General features: G+C 33.9%; 1 protein-coding gene across 3 annotated transcripts; it reads left to right on the plus strand.

Moving 5' to 3' along the window:
* Positions 1-9,353: 9,353 nt before the first annotated feature.
* On the plus strand, positions 9,354-21,568 carry UBP3 (ubiquitin-specific protease 3). Of its 3 annotated transcripts, none has more exons than XM_086430088.1 (7): positions 9,354-9,803; positions 15,025-15,141; positions 17,638-17,736; positions 19,591-19,779; positions 20,211-20,392; positions 20,828-21,255; positions 21,345-21,568. In XM_086430088.1, exons 1-6 carry the CDS (start codon positions 9,681-9,683, stop codon positions 21,231-21,233), a joined length of 1,116 nt encoding a protein of 371 aa, XP_086286214.1. In that variant the 5' UTR covers positions 9,354-9,680; the 3' UTR covers positions 21,234-21,255; positions 21,345-21,568. The 3 variants fall into 3 exon arrangements, with proteins under 3 accessions (XP_086286214.1, XP_086286219.1, XP_086286209.1); XM_086430093.1 differs by having other exon boundaries at positions 21,376-21,568; XM_086430083.1 differs by having other exon boundaries at positions 9,355-9,803; positions 20,828-21,568.
* The last annotated feature ends 142 nt before the right edge of the window (positions 21,569-21,710 follow it).

Consider the following 21,710-nt stretch of genomic DNA (forward strand, 5'->3'; position numbering starts at 1 on the left):
TTAGATTTTCTAATTTTCTATGTGCCATGTGAAATGACTGAAACGCCCTCTAGAGAGTAGAGCTATATTATTTGACGTGGGAGGTTCCGCTAACCATAGCTGGATGACAAGACGCTGACAAAATTTTTGTCATATGTGACTAAAAGTTTTTGGATTGGATTGATTTTTTATGAAGGATGATTTTTTGTAAAGGATATCATCCTCATCAAAAATCAGCTGAATGTATAATTTCTAGGTTTATTAAAAATGATTTATAAATTTTTAGTAAAAAATTAATAATTTATAATTCTAAAATAATTTTGATGGGTTAGAAGTTTTCAAATTCGACTGATTTTTTGTGAGAATGATCTCCTCACTATAGATATCATCCTTATAAAAAATCAGCTCAATCCGAAACTTTCAAGTCGTGTATGACAAAAAAATTTGTCAGCGTTTTGTTATCCTAAAATTGTTTGTCAAACGCTCCCCTTACTTGACACTTGACACTTGTTCGTAGGGCTTAAAATAGGTTGTATTTTATCAAAATTTCAAGTGATTCAAATCCGGATGTTGTGGGTTTGGTTCCTTCAAATATATCAAAATTAAAATATGGGTTAATATTCATTGACCTGAATCGGATCCGGGTCAAATTTGAATTCATCTCTACATCCGCTTAGATCTGAATGATATGTTATTTTATAAGTTATATTTTTATATTTTTCAATGTGTCTTTATTTAATCAACATGTGTTGGTTCACAGTGACCAAGACGTTACTCTAAAGAAGAAGAGGTCTTGAGTTCAAGTCATTTTTTTGTCACCTTTAACGTTTTTTCTTAGAATAACCTAGGACAATTCAAAATTAGTCGACCTTAATTAATTAATACGATCGATATGGATTTAGCGAAAGAAAAATGGTTTGGATATGATTTTAGCTAGTAGGATCCGAATAAAAAATCCAGATATAGATATACTCCTATCCGTACTGAACCCGACCTGTTTAAGCCCTATTTATTCATTCGATTCGAATTTAGGTTCACAATTGGCCATCCTACAACCAACCCGATTTGTAGAGCTAGGAAAAGATAATTTATTTCTTTATGTTATGGCATAAAATGGGTGATATTTGACATGAAATTTGAATGTTTCAAAAATTAAATTTAGGGAGTTTTGACTCCTTGGGACTTAAATAAAAAATGGGGTCGAATATGGTGTTAATATCTATTGATCTAACTTAGATCCAAGTTGAATATGGATCCCTCCAAATCCAAATGATGTATTGCTCTGAAAACTGTATTTTTGATCTTTTCAAGATATGTTTTTTCTAATATTTTATTTTTATTTTTATTTCTATAAGATAAATTCTTATAAAATGAAATGATTATAATGGTAAAATAGAATAATATTATACGCTTACATAGAAGTAAGGTAGGAAAAAGCAGTCCAATGGCTAAAATTACCCAACTTGATCTGAACAATTAGAATCAAACAATTCAGGTCAAGTTGATTCCGATTTTAGTGAACACAATATGGGTCGAATATAATCTTAGTTAATAGGGTTTGGGTCTTGTTCAATTTAAGAAAAAATATGAATCCAAATAAGGATCAGATCAGGTTTGACCCATTTTATATTGTACTTGATTTGCTTAGGTTCATTAATTTGGTTCACATGTGAAAGGTGTGAATATTCTTATGTAAAGACAAGACTTATGAATTTTCGATGGATAAGGATTCTAGTCGCAGTCACGTTATAAATAAGGTCTAATCTTTATTTTCTCTATATAATAATAAAAATAAAATAGATGTAAGGTTGACTTTACTAAAGTTTTGTGAGGGATAAACCTTGTATTCAATTATAATTTTGTGGGATAAACCTCCCATCAAACTACAATTTTTTGGGGTCCATCATACCCATTTTATTGTCATTCACTTTCACCCTTTCAACTTTATTATTTTTCCTCTCATCTTCTCCATTTTTTTCAATAATATCCCTTTAATTTTACTATCCTTTCTCTTATACCCACTTTTCAATAATACCTCTCAAACTTTAGAGCAACTCCAACAGACTTTTTAAACCTGACATGCTCTTTATTATAAAGAGTCAAACCACAAAAATCGAGTCCAACAGATTCTTTATTGTCTTATGTTAAAGTAGGGAACACAAAAATTGAGGCCAAGACTCGTCACATGTAGTGAGGGTTCTTTGTCTCGTTATGAATAAAAATATAATACAAAATCATAAAATAAAATACTTTCCTTACTAAGGGTAGTTGGGCCCACATGGATTATCACATTGACAATTCAACACATCTTTTTAGTTTTTACGGAAAGACTCATATTCATTATAATGTATATATTGTTTGAGCTTGATCTAAGGTTTTGAAAATGGACGGCTACCGAACTTTTAAAACTTAAAATTAAAATTCAACCATGAAAAATATGGGGGTACTTTAATTTTTTTTTTTTTTTCAAAGTTCTTAAAATTTCCTTCTCTAGTATCATGTAGCATTAGATCATGTGTTTGATTCCAAGATGTGAGGTCATGTCTCTTAGTAAGATTTGAACTCATTTTCAACAAATGAAAGATTTATTGAGTCTGTTGGAGCACTCGACAAATTTTAGATTAATTAAAATAACATTTGTCAGTTTTTGCCAAAATATGCTCTTTATTTTAAAGAATATTATTGGAGATACTCTTACTATCTTTCCTCTTTTATTCCTTTAACCCACTTCATTGTCTTTCCTCATCTCCCCTGTTCTTATTAATATCTCTCCAACAGTATTATTTTTTCTCTTTTACTTATTACTCTCGAGGAATTGTTATATTTTTTTTATTTTATCCCTTAACCCCAAAAAGGATACCCGTGCCTATGGCATGAGCAAACTCTAGTAATTATACGTTGTAGAATCCCATCATCTTTTGTTTTCAAAAGAGGAGAAAGTAAAACACAAAATAACCCAAATGTTATTCTCTTCTTGTAACTTTTCAATCGTTACGTTGATTTTCATAGGTATAAACGTTAGTCTTAATTTATCTTTCACTAGATTTCTTGACTTGTGGATTGAATATCACATTTTCAAGTGTCATTTTTATATTATCCTCATGTTTGATTTGATTTGATTTATTTATTTTCTATTTTAAAACTTGTTTTATTTTAGGATAAAAAAAATATGTAACTTATAAGTGGGGTCCAAAAATTTGGCCAACAAATTTGTTTATTGAGGTTTAAAAAGTTCATTCCAGAATTAACCTTGACTCCTTTATTGGGTTATGCGTCAAGTAGGTTTCATGGGCCACCAAATTTATACAGTTAGAACCATGATTAGACAGATTAGATTTGTGCTCATTTGGGTCAAATTTGATTTTAGGTCGATTTTGTATCAAGTCGGGCCACGAAAGACCGAGTCCGAACCCGACCTAGTTTAAAGTCCAATTAAACCTGAACAGTTGAACCAAATAATCCAAGTTTATTGAGTCCAAAATGATTTGGGTATGGACTACTCCAATGCCAATGCCAACTCTGATTCGACAAGCTGACTCAATATCGATCTTTCAAATTTGGCAATAGAGTTTGATTTGAAAGATTTGCATAATTGGTATTATGAAAAGTCATGCATGTGCAACACATCATCCACTACCTCAAATTTATCTTATATTGTGAATGACTAAAATGCTTTCACATTCAACCTCTGGTAGAAAATCCTTATTGTTCTTCTTAAGATCAATCATCTTCAAAATTTTCAATCTTTATATTTTATTTTATTAATTTATTCAATTTATCTCGAATCTATTATTTTCAAATTAGGGTCTATTTGATTGTATGGAAATCATTTTCCTTTGAATGTGAAATCCACGGGAAAATGGTCAAGGAAGATGGATAAGGTGAGAGGGTTGATTTTTTGGTGTTTGATTGTTACATTTGAAATATATATATAGGGAACGGATCAAGGGACATATGTAAAAACAATGTGACATTAATAAATTTTCAAAATATGGGTTAGAAGTTTTAGATTGAGCTGATTTTTTGTGAGGATGATCTCTATGATGGGAAGATCATCAGAAAAAAAAAATCAGTCCAATCTAAAACTTTTAACCCCATCAAAAGTGATTTAGAATGTGGACCGTCGATTTTTTGCCAATAATTTGTAAATCACTTTTGATGGATTTAGAAGTTTCAGATTGAGCTGATTTTTTGTGATGATGATCTTCTCATCATAGTGATCATCCTCACAAAAAATCAACTCAATCCAAAACCTCTAACCCATATTTTAAAAAATCATTGTTTTTACATATGTCCCATGAAAAATATATATATATATATATATATATATATATATATATATATATATATAGGGTCCCGTTCGGCACCCTTAGTTTTACCACACACTTTAACAAACGCGTTTTGTCTTACATGGGTTAGAAGTTTCGGAATGAGCTGATTTTTGGTGAGGATGATCCCTATGGTGAGGAGATCATCCTCACCAAAAATCAGCTCATTCCAAAACTTCTAACCCCATCAAAATTGATTTACAAAAAATGGACGGTCCACGATTTTTCAACGTGTAAACATGGGGCTAAACATTTCGGAATGGGCTGATTTTTGGGGAGGATGATCTTCTAATCATAGAGATCATCCTCACCAAAAATCAGCTCATTCCAAAACTTCTAACCCATGTAGGACAAAAAACGTTTGTTAAAGTGTGTGGTAAAACTTAGGGTGCTGAACATTTCCCATATATATATATATATATATATATATATATATATATGGGTCCCGTTCGCCACCCTTAGTTTTACCACACACTTTAACAAACGCGTTTTGTCTTACATGGGTTAGAAGTTTCGGAATGAGCTGATTTTTGGTGAGGATGATCTCTATGGTGAGGAGATCATCATCACCAAAAATCAGCTCATTCCAAAACTTCTAACCCCATCAAAATTGATTTACAAAAAATGGACGGTCCACGATTTTTCAACGTGTAAAAATGGGGCTAAACATTTCGGAATGGGCTGATTTTTGGGGAGGATGATCTTCTAATCATAGAGATCATCCTCACCAAAAATCAGCTCATTCCAAAACTTCTAACCCATGTAGGACAAAAAACGTTTGTTAAAGTGTGTGGTAAAACTTAGGGTGCTGAACATTTCCCTATATATATATATATATATATATATATATATATGGGTAGCGATCAAGGGCAAACTTTTTAGCAAACTTTTTGGCAAAACATTTTTCAAAACATAGGTTAGAGGTTTTGGAATGAGCTGAGTTTTGGTGAGAATGATCTCTACAGTGAGGAGATCATCCTCACAAAAAATCAGCCCATTCCAAAACTTCTAACCCCATCAAAAACAGTTTACAAAAAACGGACGGTCCACAATTTTTTAGCTTGTAAATATGGGTTAGAAGTTTTGGAATGGCTGATTTTTGGTGAGGATGATCTCCTCACCGTAGAGATCATCCTCACCAAAAATCAACCCATTCCAAAACCTCTAACTCATGTTTTGAAAAATGTTTTGCCAAAAAGTTGGCCATTGAACGCCCCATATTACAAGCTAAAGTTTGCCAAGTTTGGTGCCAAACATTTTTCAACATATGGGTTAGAAGCTTTGGAATGAGCTGATTTTTTGTGAGGATGATTTCTATGACGAGGAGATCATCCTCACCAAAAATCAGCCTATTCCAAAACTTCTAACCCCATCAAAAGTGATTTACAAAAATTGGACGGTCCACGATTCTTCAACTTGTAAACTAGGGTTAGAAGTTTCAAAATGAGCTGATTTTTTGTGAGGATGATCTCTTCACCTTAGAGATCATCCTCACAAAAAATCAGCCTATTCCAAAACTTCTAACCCCATCAAAAGTGATTTACAAAAAATGTTTGGCACCAAACTTGGCAAACTTTAGGGTTGTCGAACCGCTCCCATATATATAAACAATCCAAGGAGGAAGAAGAAGAGAAAGAGAGACAAAGGAGAGAGGGGGGAGGAGGGAGGAGGATGAGAGAGAGGCCATCGATGACGGTGGTGGTAGCAATGATTGACGAAAACGGAGATAATGACCATGATGATGGTGGTGGTGGTGAAGAAGAAGGAGAAGATTAGGGTGTGCGATTTGTGAACAGATCCTCTGTAACCCCATTTTCCTACAGCGTTTGTTCTACGGTCCACAATAGATCACATTTAATAAAAATAGCAACTCAAACTTCTTTTACTCGTGGTTTAGATTAGATTTGTTTTTTGTTTGTTACCTAATCAAGTGTTTGGAATTGGACGGTCACCAATCGTTTAAATTTAAACGATTGGATTTAACCATCTTGATGATGTGGCACACCCGCACTCATTGATATCAACTACGGATAGCTATAGGAAAATTGGGCACGGAGGATCTGTTCCCATGTAATTTGTGGTAAGTTTTTGAATGAGCATGAAAAATGTGAATTTTCATGTGCAATAAACACACACCCTTCAATCTAAATTCTGTAGAAAATAAAATTTTCTATCCAAAATTTCGTTATTTTCTACTTCTTTAGAAGTCTTATTTGATTTTTTTTCCAACCATCTTTCAACCTCTATTATAATGTGTAAATTTTTTGTAAACTATTCAATTTTATCTTCAATCCATCGTTTTACTCATGACATTAACTCCTTGTAGAAAGCCTCAGATCTTTTATTTTAAATTCCATCATTATTTACTTCCCTGGAAAACCTTACTTTGCATTGAGGTTTGAGGGTTGAAGTACATAGAATGTTGTGGGGGTATGATTACTTTTGATGATGTGGACCAATAAGTTGCATGCACGTGAGCACTAGTGCAAGATTAGGATGAACTGGAAAGGACATCTTGTCCTCGAAGTAAAAGGAACCATTTGACAAGAAAAGAGGATTAGACAATAGTTGGGACATTCATTCCTTACTTTAGTTGCCTCCTTGGGAGGATTCGACCCAAGAGACACATGTAATTATTTGAAGCACTTGATTTAACATGACCGAGAATTTAGCCTACGAAAGAAAGATCACAGAATTAGAAAGAGAATAAGAGCGGACCTAAACTGGAAGTTTTCCTAATATGTATAGGATCATAATTAGAATATGATTGTTATACCAAATTAGAAGGAGATTAGCACAAGAAAGAATTGTTATTTCACAAGGAATTAAAAAGATAAAGATAAAAATATCTTAATTCTTGTAAGATATGAGAATATACGTAGAATGGTTCAAAAGAAAGTTACCAATGCAATAATGATTTTGAAAATTTATAAATAAAGGTATGAACATACAAGTAAATGACATTTTTTCTCTTGTTCTAATTCAACCCTTATAGTTTTTAAGCTAACTTGATTATTAGAGGGCCTTAATTTAGGAAATCCTCCTATATTTGAGACTTTTAGCAAGAACAAGAGGGAGATCAGTCTCGGGATACAAGTCTAGGGTGAGGTAATTTATTTTTGCCTACAAGTGTTAAGGTTACAGATAGTTGGTTTTGAAGATGAAAAACCAAGGTCGAAGATGATTGATTTTGAGTAGGGGAAAAAAAAGAGCAGACTTTTATTTACAAGTTGAAGTTAAGGATATTTTGATATTTATTTTCCATTAGAGTATCTTAAATTTCCTTAAATATGTGATGCATCAAACGCTCTCTCATTTGAATCAAAGCTTATAAACTTCGTACCTTTCAAAATTTTGTAAAATTATCTAAAGTTTCCAATTAATTACTGAACATAGACAACATTTTTACTCTTTATCCTCAAAATATTATCTTTAACATTCAAATCTCAATAACAAGATATAATTTTTAAGGAAGATGGAGATACTGAATTTTGAGAAGAAACCAAAAAACACGTTTGTATAATTTCAGTGATTTTCTTAAAAAAATTATGATTTTGCACAAACTTATCCAAATTAATCAAACTAAACATAATATGAATAGTGGCTAAACTTCTTTACTATGATTTGAAATTGGGAGTTTATTGAGTTAATCACTTGGGGGGGGGGGGGGGGGGTTGGGTTCTAGAACCCAATATATCATTTAGTTCAGATTATTGACCTGGTTTTTTATAATCAGAAACTAAAATCATGGAGAATCATAAACAATTCTTAGGTTGTTTTTCCTAATTCTCACATACTATCCACTTATGATGATCTTGAAATATATCTTGTAACAACAACAATGACAACAACAATAATAATAAATATTATCAAAATTATTATTATTATTTTAATAATAATGATATTAATATTATAATTAATAACAATAGAAGTAGTAATAATAACAATAATAACAACCATAATAATATTTAATATTAGTAAATAATTGTATAATAATTATAGTTATTGACAACACTCTTAATCTTAACATGCTCCTGAACATTAGAACTGCAACTTGGGCAGATTGACCTGAACTCAACCCGATTGATAGGTGAGTTTAGGCTGAGTTATGTAGAAGATGAGTTCTCAACCCGATTTGAATTCGAGTTGGGGGTACGAGCAACCCGAACCTGAACATGATGCTATATACTAATATATAAATATTTTTATATTAATTATGAATTTTTTTTATTCAACTTTTTTATTCCATCTTATAATTATGACTTTTATTTAATTAACATCAATGTGATTCTGTGAACTTTGGTTTAGTATGGTTTGTCTAAATATTATCTCAATGATGGATATGAAGGTTGTATGCGAATTTATTTACTAGTACTTTTGTTTTTGATGTTATATATCTTTTTTTTTAAATATAAAATATAAAATTATTTACTTATCAAAATGAAATTAGGGGTTATTCAACGAGCCCAACTCGACCAAACAACTCAAGATCACCTAACTTGGGCTAACCTAAATTCAACCCGATTTTAGAATATCAAGCTTGGGTTGAACTTGGGTTAGTGAACTCAGGCCCGATGGTCGAGTTAAGGGTTTTGTTACTTGGCCAATTCACTCATGTTGCAACCCTACCGAACATACAACTCACTTGAAAACTAATAGAAAATGACGTAAATGTCATTTTTTTTTAATTTCTTTAAAAAAATCTTTAACTTCTTCTCTCAAAAATTCATTATCTTCAATCTGTGAAACATGTATTTTTATTCATATTTTCAATGTCAAGGAGTGTAATTGGATAGTTTTTTTATTTTAATAAAATCAATTTTCAGAAATAGTGTTAGTCAAACGAAATTTTGAAACGTGAAAATCAATTTCTATGATCTGATTTTGACAACTTATAATCAGAGTCAAGAATCAGGATTTACAATCCGAAACAAACGCCGCATTGGTTTCGTCAAACATTTTCAAAGCAATGGACTCACACTATACCACGTGGCAACATTTAATCTGACAAACACACAAGATAGGTATTGATGTAAAAACCATTACATATTGAAACGGGGGAGAAGAAAGAAAGGCATAACTTTTAGTCAAACAGGCTCTTGAGGAAAGAAGGGTGGATCACATCGCCAACGATAATTTCTTCCCCAAACACACAATAAATTAAACCATTTCTCTCTCTCTCTCTCTAATCCTGTTTTTCTTCTTCAAGATTTCAACTATCTCTGTTTCTTCAATTAATTAGTTACGAAACCCTAAATTGAGGAAGAGAAGATAGAGACAAATAGGAAAGAAAAAAAAGCTTTGAATCCGATCGTTCATGGTGAGAGAATCGCAAAACTGAAGCTTAAAGAAAGGAAGTCTGGTCTCTGGTTGATGGTCATGGGCGCTGCAGGTTCAAAGCTTGAGAAAGCTCTCGGAGACCAGTTCCCTGAAGGAGAGAGGTATTTCGGACTTGAGAATTTCGGGAACACTTGTTACTGTAACAGCGTTTTGCAGGTTCGGATCGAATCGAATTAGATTTTTTTTTTTTTTTTCGTTTGGTTGAAATTATCTGAATCCCTTTGTAAATCTTTTTTTTTTTAATAATTTTTTTGTGTGGTTTGTTTATAATTATTTTCCCGAAACAAAACTACTAGTTAATTTGGATGATTGATGACTTTCTGTTTTCTACATCTCCTTGTGTTAGTGTTTTTGATGATTTTTAAATGATGGATTTTTTTGGATTTCGATTGGACCGATGTGGTTTACTTTATTATGAAGTGAGAGCGATATAGATTTGTTGAAATTACTGTGTTCGTAGAGATATTGGTTTGTTTTGTTGGTTGAGATGTTGTGATTTCTGCCGGTGAGTATTAAAATCTGTTGGGTTTTTCAAAAAATTCACTTCCAGTCTAATTTTTGTGGGCTTTACTGTAATTTAAGATATTTCGTAATTCAATTTTATGGTTCTTTATTGTATGTATATGGCCTTTTCCCCCATTGTGTTCATCTTGTCTGGGCTTTAGATTTAATATTTCTATGTAATGGCCTTGGTTATTGGAGATAACTTATTGATCCATTTCTATTTTTTGTTTTCCATCTATTAACTTGAACCTTAAGTAGTTTCATTGAAGTTGAATCCACTTTGATTATTTTTCTTCCTTCTTTACTCTATTATCCTAAAAGACTGGAAAAAAAGAAAGAACCAAAAAAAAGTGAGAGGGATTGATCACAGATCATTTATTGCACCTTTCAGGTTTAATCTTCTTTACCCTTTCTTATGTCAATATCTAAAATATCTCCTTTAGATGAGAGAAGATCTTTTGTTCCATTTGCTAGGGCTTGAAACATTCTCAAAGGAACAACATATCCAAGTTCAATATGTTGTTGTACGGCAGTACCCTTGCAGATATTTTATTCTTAAACACAATTACTAGTACCTCTATTATTGTTCCCAATGAAGGAGTAAAAGTAGGAACAAGCAACCTACTCATTGAATAATGCAGGATGCAAATTAAGCCAACAGTAATGGGTTCCAACAAAAAAATTGTAATTATTTAGGTTGCAGCTTGTTTAGGTCTATAGTTATTTTTTTATCCTTATTTTATTTAATTGGGATTAGTTTTAGATTGGATTATTTTAGTTTTAGATGTCTTTTGATTATTTTAGAAGTCATATATGAGTTTAGGTTCTATTCACGTTATTTTTCTTTAGGCCTTATTTTGGGTAGTCAAAATTTCTTGTATTGATCGATTTTTGTGCCATTTGTAATGTTATCCACTTACCTATCCAACGAGTCCGAGATTTCACAATTCCGATGAGTTTTGTGAAAGTTATGGCCAAAATACCAATGGGGTATTAGTTTTACTTTAGTTAGATTAGGATTTGAGTTATTGTAATATTAGGATTTGAGTTACTATGGGATTAGGATACGAGTTATTATAAAATAACTCTTTGCTGTAAATTTGCTTAACTCTTTGCGCAGTTTCATAATGTTCCTCACCAACGATCCGAGGTTGGAGCATAGTTGACGTTGAATCTAAAGGATCTACTGCTGGATAGATACCTTTGGCAGCTAGTCCTCTTGATAGTACGGTAGTAGCATCTAAATGTGCAAATGTCGTGGCAGGAGCAGGGTCGGTCAAATCGTCCGCAGGTACATAAACTGCTTGAATAGAAGTTATGGATCCCTCTTTGGTAGAAGTAATTCTTTCTTGCAAAGAACCCATTTCTGTACTAAGGGTAGGCTATCAATAACTATGAAATCACCTCGGAATGAAATGGGTGACGGAGGGATCGTACCATTCGAGCCTTTTTTTTCATGCTTTTCCCGGAGGTCTGGAGAAAGCTGCAATCAATAGGATTTCCCTAATCCTCCCTTCCCGAAAGGAAGAACGTGAAATTCTTTTTCCTTTCCGCAGGGACCAGGAGATTGGATCTAGCCATAAGAAGAATGCTTGGTATAAATAACTCGCTTCTTGGACCCCCTCAGTCACTACGAATGCCCGACCGACAAAATGGTTGTTGCTATTTGCTCCAATAACGAATCATTGGTTTAACTGAATAATTAAATAAGATAGATAGACCTTTCTCCTCGTCTCAGGCCACCCCTGTGTGATACCTCTTGAAGCATATACTTGGGGGGTGGGTGCACGGCAGACAATTTTAAAGCGGACTCCCCATTCATTGGATAGAGAAGATTGCCGAGATTTCGTGATCCGATGCCGAACTTATTCCAATTCTAACAGCTTGGATTCGGATCGTGGGAATTGCTAGAATGCTTCGTTTCAATAGATACTTGGTATATCTATAGGATTAGGATATGAGTTATTATAAAAGAACTCTTTGTTGTAAATTTTCTTTAATGATTAATGTTATGAATAAAGAAAAGAGTTTTTCTCAATTTTCTCCACCTAGTTAGCCTTTCCACCACCTTTCCCAAAGTAGAATAACCTTAGAATCAAACAAACTTAGGTTGTCCTAAATCCCTGAACCTGTTAACTGGTTTGTGTGTCAAGCCGAGTCAATTCTTTGTAGTTCAATGATCAAAATTTGGATTAGATATAAGTGTTAATGGAAGTGGGGAAGCAGGCTTTGTGGCTAGTAGTTGAGGCTTGAGGGTTCTTTTTAATGCCACTGGCTGGTATTTTGTTATTAAATAGTTTCTAGTCACTTAATTTTCTTATGCATGTTGGGTATATGGTATTGTAGTTGCTATGGTGGAGCAATGTGGTGTTGTTTAATTCCCTTTGTTGTTTTAGTTTTGTGGTACTTGTTTGTGCTGGTCATTTGGAGTGTTAATCATTTACTAGTGTTTAAAGACTCTCTCTCTATCAGTCTTCTTGGTTTAGGTTTTGTTTGGTTGGATTAAAATGGTTTGTTTAAGACCCACTCCCAAGCCTGGACTGGCCCTATACGTTGTAGAATTTCTATCCATGAACTTGGGGAGCTCCTTGGTATTTGAGATAATCTTGGCTCACCTCTCTTCTCATGAGAGAGATTATCCTGTTAAATTCTTTTGCCAATATACCAAGGCACTCACCAAAATTTTCAATGTGATGTAGTTTCCCCCAAAAGGAACCAGAGAACTTGTTTTATATATTTTGGTTCTATGTATTTGGATCTAGTCACACGGTAGAAAATTTGTGTAATCTTGGAGGTTCTACTTTTGGAATTTAGCCATGCCAATACTTGTTGGCACTTGGTCTCTTCTCAACATGGCAAAGCACATCTGCAGATATACGAAAAAACATCATATAATAACATCAAAATGTGTCATTTCAACAAAATAATAGAATGTCCTTTTAGGAAATTGTTTGAAATATTGTGTAAAGTATTGCAATGTAAAAATAAAAAAATGTTTGGTTCTTAAAAAGTATTTGTCTGATATAATACAAGCTAGGTGCTGACATAGATGGTTTAACTCCCATTTTTCGTCCAGGTTTTCGAATCAGCTCTCTAAGATTTTCCTATAGTGTTGTTTTATTAAAGCATGCTCTATCGAGCATATCAAACAATTTGCATATAGTATTCTTGTTTTCCATTTGGCTTTCTTTATTTTAAGGGAGTTGTACGCATGATCTCAAAAATAGATTTTGGGCTGTGTATCTGTCCATTTTATTTATCTTTTTAATTTCCATATCATCGTTTATGGATTTTGAGAAGTTGACGTTAACATCTTGACACTTGGCACCCATGCTGCATGTCTGGGTAACACTGCAGGACAGGAACCAAGTACTTCATAGGCATGTCATTCACAAGAGGTGTAGGACAAGGGGTTGGTCCCTTAACTGTTTGGGTAACATAGGCTTGTATTTTATGTTAATTAAAACACTTGGTGTAAATGGAAACTAGTGAGAGATAGATTGGGATCTAATTGTTAAGCACTGACAACAGTTTGACTATACATTCTAGCAGAGTCAAGTCGTTAGTGGGAACTATTTTGTGAGCTCTTTAAGTTAGCTTCATGTAAGTCAAGATTGTTCCATCATTTAAGCGGGCTCTTCCTTTAAGGCGAATTTAACTCCGCTACTACAACTACTGTTGCTGCTGAAAGGTGCAATGTGCATAGGTTCAGCTTACTGTTCAGAGCCAATGCTGATCCAAAATAAAATCGAGACCATATCCGATAATTCACCTCAGGTTGACTGCTCATGCTTGGCTTTGAACTGAACTCGAGGATTGCTCTCTTTTGGCACGAATGCCCGGGAGGGAACACCAACCATGGAAAAGTCTGCCTTATGAGTTTTATCAATATCACCTTTGTGTGAACTGTATGACTTATGTGACTGAGGTTTAGGATGGGACATAAAGATGGTTTTTGAAAACCTAAACAGAGGAAACCAAGCCTCAAATAAGGTGTTGATTTGCTTGGGATGCATGGTGGAATAGGGTATTTAGGTTTAACAAATGGCTAGTGCAAAGAGTTGTTAGGATGAGTTTATAAAACACTTTTAGAAGGTTAAAGAGAGCAGGAGGGGAATAGATTGTGGTGGCAGAAAGAAAAGGTTTTTGAGGATACGTGCAAAACCCTTGGTTGGCATAGGGTGATTCTTGGCTATAGGTTGTGAGGGGTGCACACACCAAAAACTCTATCTTGATTGGGCAGAGGCGGCTCATTAAAAACAAAAATTGGGACCTCTCTTAACTCAAAGTTTGGCTAGATTCACATTCCTAATTATATGTGCAGCCTTGTTCCAAATTAACCTATTAAAAGTCCTTCAACCATCTTCTAAAACCTCGTGAATATATCAACTATATTAGAAACTGTTACACCAAAAAATCATAAACTCAGCATTTACTAAAATAAATAAAATTACAATTTACTGTAAAAAAACACATATCCTTAATGATGCCTCAGATGAGATGTTCCTTATTTGTGCTGTGATATTGTGCTCGTGGCTCCATCAGAAAGAGAGCTTCTGCGGATGCTTTGTTACCCTAGTATCCAATGGTTTCTTTCTCTCTATTTTTGGTGCCAAAAAACTAGGATGACTCCGAAGATTACATTGTGGTCACCTGGGAGTGAGCATCAGGGACCCTAAAGCTTTTGTGATTAGACTTTTATTTTTTCACCCAGTCAAAGATTAGTTCGTTCATACGGTTTATGATCATGGATTATGTTAATTACTTATTATGGAGCAATTATCCATATGCTTCTGCTCTCTTGTCTGCTGCATTTTACCTTCAATCTGTTTCCTTAAATTTCATCTCCTGTGGTTTTTCTCTTTCTATGCAGGCACTTTATTTTTGTGTTCCTTTCCGTGAACAATTGCTTGAATATTATGCAAACAACAAAAATCCGGGTGACCCAGAAGAGAATCTTTTGACATGCTTGGCAGACTTATTCACGCAGGTAATAAATTGCTGGCTGCTTTAATGATACTTAGTTGGATGCAACCTTTAACATTGATATGTGGCTTAAATACTAGTTCTTTCTTGTCGCTTCATAACCTTTTTTGTACAGATCTGGTATTTGTGTTTTTATTCTGAGGGTAAGCAGATTCATTTTTAGCTGTGACACTGTTGATGAAATACAATCACATTTTCAGACCTTGAGATTTCTGTAGTTTATATTCTTAATGTTGTTTAACTGCCAAAAATTTGTCTGGAGGTGTGAGCTTGGAGCTTGAAAGGGGTTGTTCTGACATCCTTGTGTCCAAATAATTTTCAGCAGTTCACAAACAAATCCCTATACAGTCAAAGATATGAATTATTTTAGGGCCTGCATTCATACCCTGAAATAATTCATAGTGCTATTAATACATCTTCAATAACACTATCCTATTTTGGGTGAAAGTTCTAGTTGCTGTGTTCGGTGCAGATTATCAATATAAATAAGGAACGAAATAATAAGCCTTGGCAAGGAAGGATCGATCCACAAAGACAACGTTGATCCACAGTTTTTAACTTAAAATGATCATAGTTGAAAGTATTTAAGGAAAACTGAATAAAACTAACTTTAGATAAACAAGAATTGAAATCACAATGTAAATAATTAGATCGGTCGAATCCACAAAAAACAATCTATCTCATCATTTTATTTGTCTATTTATTATCTCGATCCAATCAACAAATCTAATGTTGTTGGATCGGAAGATGAAATCTGTTAAACCCAAATATGTAGTCTAAATTTTGTGATTAGATTTAACAAGATGAAATAAAAAGATCAACTATAAAATCTCTAACAAGTCATAGTTTAACTTAAACTTATCTAAGATTAAACTATCAAAATCAGGAGAATAAATATTAAATTTGATGATCACTACTAAATAAATTGGTATCACGAGAAAACATTGAAGCATGGATAAAAACAAATAAAATTAACTAAGATGATCTTGCTCAGACTTCATCGACCTCTATGATGGAGGTCTAGGCACAGATCATTGCAAGTATAATAAAAGAAATTATAAAAATAAAGAGAGAAGAGAATGATATTTCTTTTATTAATCTTGGCCTGAAACTGGCATCAAACTCCTTTTGTTTACAAAGCTTGAATAGAAAGTAAACCTAAAAACTGAAAACTAAAAGAAAGGAGAGGAACAAAGAAGATGATCTATGGCTCTTGTCTGGTCTCTTTTTATAGATACCAGATTAGGATTTTAGGATTCAGAACACTTTAATGTTTACAAAGAGTTTAAACCCTAATTTGTTACTTCACAAATCATGTCGCTTTAACACCGCACAAATCTTGAGAAAAATCTTGCCATCATCACCGTGCCACTGCTCTTGTGGGCCTGATGGGTTTGGTTTTTGGTCTGTGATCTTGTCTTGGGTCTTGGATTGTAATGTACTTCTCCAATTCTCTTGTTTCATCCTTTTGAATCTCGTAACTTTGACTTATTACAAATAAATAACCGAATTTAGGCAAAAAAAAATCATCATTTATTCAAAAACAATAATAAACAAGGACTATCAATGAATTATGTCTATTTAAAGGACTTAGTGTATGATTAAACCTTAAAGTCTCTGTAAATAGGGCCCTAGAAACGATTTTTTAGGCCCTGATTATGCTGCAAATAAAACATCACCATTTTTCAAAGAAAAATACCAGCAATTTCCAGGAAAAAGAATATAAGGCCAATGGAGTTGGATGTTTTTTTCACCTACCAAAGAAAAAAAAAATGAGGTGGTTTTTCCCACCTTGCTTGTAGGTTTTTGGCATTCTCTGGGTCATGGCAAGCAGGCCACCAAATTTCTAGGTGTTTGCCTCAGGTGTGAGGAAGCTTGCCTGCTACCAAGGCATCACAGTCAGCCTTAGGTGCTTGCATGGCTGCTTGTATAACAGTAATATTGAGCTTTGCTCGAACAACCCTTGAAATTTTTTTTATATGATTTGAGTCATGTAAGATATGTGATTCCTTATGTGGTGGATTTGGAAAAGCATACTTTGAATTTGGAAAGATCCAATCAAAGAAATTAAAGATCTGTGGGGGGTTAAAATTATGGATGCCATGCATTTGAGAGGATATTTCCAAGGTGGATGGCATGCTAAAGAAGGCATTGCTAGTGAGTCTATCTATGTTTTCAATGGGTCTTAATCTTATCTGATCCAGAAGAAGGTAAAGAAGATGACATAGATATCTGGAAACATTGCTTAGATATTCTGGTTAATACTTAGCTGTGTCATCTATTTAATAGCACATGCCAAATTTTCCTCACGGCATTATACATAAATTGAATTGAACATAGTAATTCTTTATCTATACAATTCTACATTGTTAAACAGTCTCTCTCATATGCTTGTTATGTGTTATCTGATGAAGAAAAACATAGTACATAGTTGCAACTGGTTAAAATTACTTGGAGGTGACTTTCTGCTGTCAACAATGTTGGTTCTTACATCATGCAGATAAGTTCTCAGAAGAAGAAAACAGGTGTCATTGCTCCAAAGCGCTTTGTGCAGAGAGTTAAGAAGCAAAATGAGATTTTCCGCAGCTACATGCACCAGGTATGACATGGAAATGGATGTATTTTGGTGTTGACAAACAAAGCGTCTGATATGTTAGCCCCATAGACTTGATAAGCTTTGCACGACATTATCTCTTTCTAACTATGTATTGAAAATTTATGGTGCTAAAAGAAATGACAGAACAATTAAAATCCCCAATGGGTGTAAGCTTCAATTCAATTTTTGTTTTTGTTTTTTATTCCTATTTTTTAAATTATATACTAGTTTTTTTTTTTTTTTTTTTTCTTCTCTTTTTTTTTTTCTCTCTATGTCTTTGTTGTTATAGGTATGCAACATAATCAGAGCACTTAAAAATAAATGCAAATACAAAATAGTAATATATGCTAAGGAACTTGTTGAATTGATTTTATTCATAAATATAGTATTATGCTGAGAAAGTTATTGAAAGAATGATGTATAATTGTATTTTTGCAATAAATAAAATAGTTATTTTATGCTGAGACTTTCAATTATTCAAATATAAAATGCTTCTCTTTTACTGAAATATAAGATATGATATTTAATGTAGGAGATTGAACCTTGGAATTCAATTTATTTTTTTACATTTAACAAACAATTTTTTTTTTATGGATTTGAAACTTGAAATTTGGAAATATGTGGTGGCTCCCCTAATTTTGTATTTTTCAATTCTATTTATATTTAACAATATTATGCATGTTGGAAGTTGATCTGTATTGGGGTTTCGTTTGGTTTTCTGTGGTTGTCGTTTGGTTTGTTGCTTTTTTCTCTGTTTTGTATTCTCTCTTTGTGGACTTCTTGGCCTCTTAATTAAATTTTAGATTTCAATATGTATATATATATTATGCATGTAAAGCATGTGCTTTATGCATCGAGGCGCTTGTCAACTGAGCATCTTTGCCTCACGCCTCAGCGTCCAAAAACATTGTGATGATGATGAGCTTGTAAGGCTAATACAAGTTGTCCCACATCAAACAGTTGGTCCTCAAGCAGACCACTAAAAATCTGTTTGCCTTGTTTTTTGTGTGTCATATTCATGTCATATATGAGTTGTCAAGTCAAGATCCTTGGATGGTTAAACAAGGACTCTTTAGTAATGTGGACACTGTACGTGGGAGCAGGGTCATCAATCAAAACCTTCCAAATGTTTGGCTACCTCTGGATTGGAGATCATGGCTATAAATTCATCTCGTGGACAAATGACTGTCAACTAAGGTTCTTTATTAGATGACTGTTTTTTTTTTTTTGTGTGGTTATTCCAAGTACTGTCCCAACCTTTGGATGGATCAAATTGATGACCATGAGTCTTCATGGAATCATTCAGATCCGCACTGTAGAGCATTTACTTTTACCAAAGAATAGGCTTTTGATTGAATGGTTAGAATCTCTGTGACTCATGTAAATTCTGGGATATGGCTAGTTAAATGAGTGGTAGCATAGCATTGGGATGATTCACTTTGATAGGCTCATGCTCAAATTGTCGTATCTCTTATACGTCTGGGGGACCTTTTAAGTTGTGGTTTTACTAACGGCTATTATGAAAAGTTTATTTACCTTTATTACGTAATGTGTGTAGTGATAGCCATTATACTGTTATTTTAGAACTATTATAAGGTTGTATTAGTTAACTATAATGTTTTATTATTTCATGTAGATATGTTTTTAATAGATGTATCCAATTGTAAAATTGTAGAAGCATCTATCCAGAATTTTTTTTTTTTGAAGAAGCAAGAAATTTGGAATAAAAAGCATGCTGTTGTAATCATATAATAGTGAACAACACTGAAACTCTGCCTTCATTATGTTCAATAATATTCCAAGTATGTTTGTTCATTGAATCCTCACGATAAATGATCTCCCTTCTTTTTTGTGTAGGATGCTCACGAATTTTTGAACTTCTTGCTAAATGAGCTCGTTGACATACTGGAGAAAGAATCCCAAGCTGTGAAAAGCTCTCCAGAAACTTCCTCACCTCCTGAAAAGATTGCAAATGGGCCGAGGAATGCTCAGGCCAATGGTGTTCAAAAGGAGCCACTCATTACCTGGGTTCACAAAAATTTTCAGGTGAATCAAATCTTTCAATTTCTATATGCATCCCTTTATGGAACATTTAGACAAGCGAAACTTATTATCAATGTGGTTCATCAAATTATTGTTCTTTCATTTCACATGTGGCCAACCAATGACTGATTCAGATATCTCCATCACTCATTGACTGGTTGTAGCCAAAATTCAATTCTGAACATTCAATCTAACCTCCTAATCAACAGCTGAAACATGGATAGATGAAAGATATACTTAATGATTAGGTAATAAGTACATCATTTCAATGGTGTATGTATGCTTGGCATTGGCCCAGGAAGCTGACCTTGTCAGCTTGGGTTGACTGAGCTTGCAGGGATACCAAACTGGTTGCTTTTAGTACATTTGTTGACCTCCCACCCACCCCTTGTACTGCTATGTTTTTTATATTTTTGTTTTCTATTGAAATGCAGGGTATATTGACCAATGAGACAAGGTGCTTACGGTGTGAGACGGTAACAGCAAGGGATGAAACATTCTTAGACTTGAGCCTTGACATTGAGCAGAACAGTTCGATTACTAGCTGTCTCAAAAATTTCAGTTCTACAGAGACTTTGAATGCTGAGGATAAATTCTTCTGTGACAAGTGCTGCAGGTGCCCATCTTTTTTACTATTTGACATTTGATTCCTTGCAGTGTAGCTTTGATAGTTTCCTCTTATTGCTGCATTTTTTTTTATATTCTATTCCTTTTGTTCTTTTGTGGGAAAAGTTGGAGAAATATTTGCATGTTTGGGAGGTGTCTTATTGTCCTTGTACCCTACTTTAGGCTACATTTAGGGATTCAATATATAATTGTTGCCACCATGGACGAGTTCCATTTTTTATTATTTTAAATTGAGTGGCCCTCTAACAATGGACATTATCTGACGGTTATCTAATCATATATTGGGCAATTTTTTGGCCAATGATCTAGGTGGGATCCATCAAACAGTAAGTCACACATACAGCACAGGTAGCGAAAACAAAGGAAAAAATGGAAACTGTCAAAAAAGTTGATCCGACTAACATCTGTTACGTCTTCAATGCAGTTTGCAGGAAGCCCAGAAGAGGATGAAGATAAAGAAGCCTCCACACATCCTTGTTATCCATCTGAAGCGCTTCAAGTACATTGAACAACTTGGCCGGTACAAGAAACTGTCATACCGAGTGGTGTTCCCTTTGGAGCTAAAACTGAGCAACACAGTGGAGGGCGCAGATTCCGAGTATTCCTTATTTGCTGTTGTCGTTCACGTGGGGAGCGGACCCAACCATGGACATTATGTCAGCCTCGTGAAGAGCCACAACCACTGGTTGTTCTTCGACGACGAGAATGTAGAGATGATTGACGAATCCGCTGTGCAGACATTCTTTGGGTCTGCACAAGAGTATTCGAGCAACACCGACCATGGGTACATCCTGTTCTACGAAAGCCTTGCGCCTACTAGTAAGAGTTGATAGGGGGATCATTAAAGGAGTGGTAAGTACTTGCTATTCTTCAACTTCATTCTTTGTGTGTTTCTTTTTCCTCCCCTTCAATAACTTGTGAGATGAGCTCTCAAATAACAGTGAAATGAGGTGTGAAAGAAGATGTTTTCAGGTGTTTGCTGATGTACAGTAAATGATGGTGGAAGCACACAATCCTTTTGGTTTGCTCAACAACAAGGTGGAAAAAAAGCATGTAAATGGTGTTGAGAGATAAAAAGAGGAGAATTTCATAGACACCTTGTATTCTTCGTAGTTGGGAATATTTAATTTATACATTTATACAATAGAAAATGCAATTGCACCCATCTACTACTTCCGACCCATTTTAGCTACTTTTTGTATTTCAAGATAGGCCTTGTCAGCATATTTACTCTGTAAAGGTTTTGGTTTTTTTTTTTTTTTTTTAGGGCTAAAACCTCAGTCTTGATATGGAAATTCTGGGACCAT

Source organism: Akebia trifoliata, chromosome 2, assembly GCF_017979445.1.
Source record: "Akebia trifoliata isolate Shusen 1 chromosome 2, ASM1797944v1, whole genome shotgun sequence".
Classification (NCBI taxonomy): domain Eukaryota; kingdom Viridiplantae; phylum Streptophyta; class Magnoliopsida; order Ranunculales; family Lardizabalaceae; genus Akebia; species Akebia trifoliata.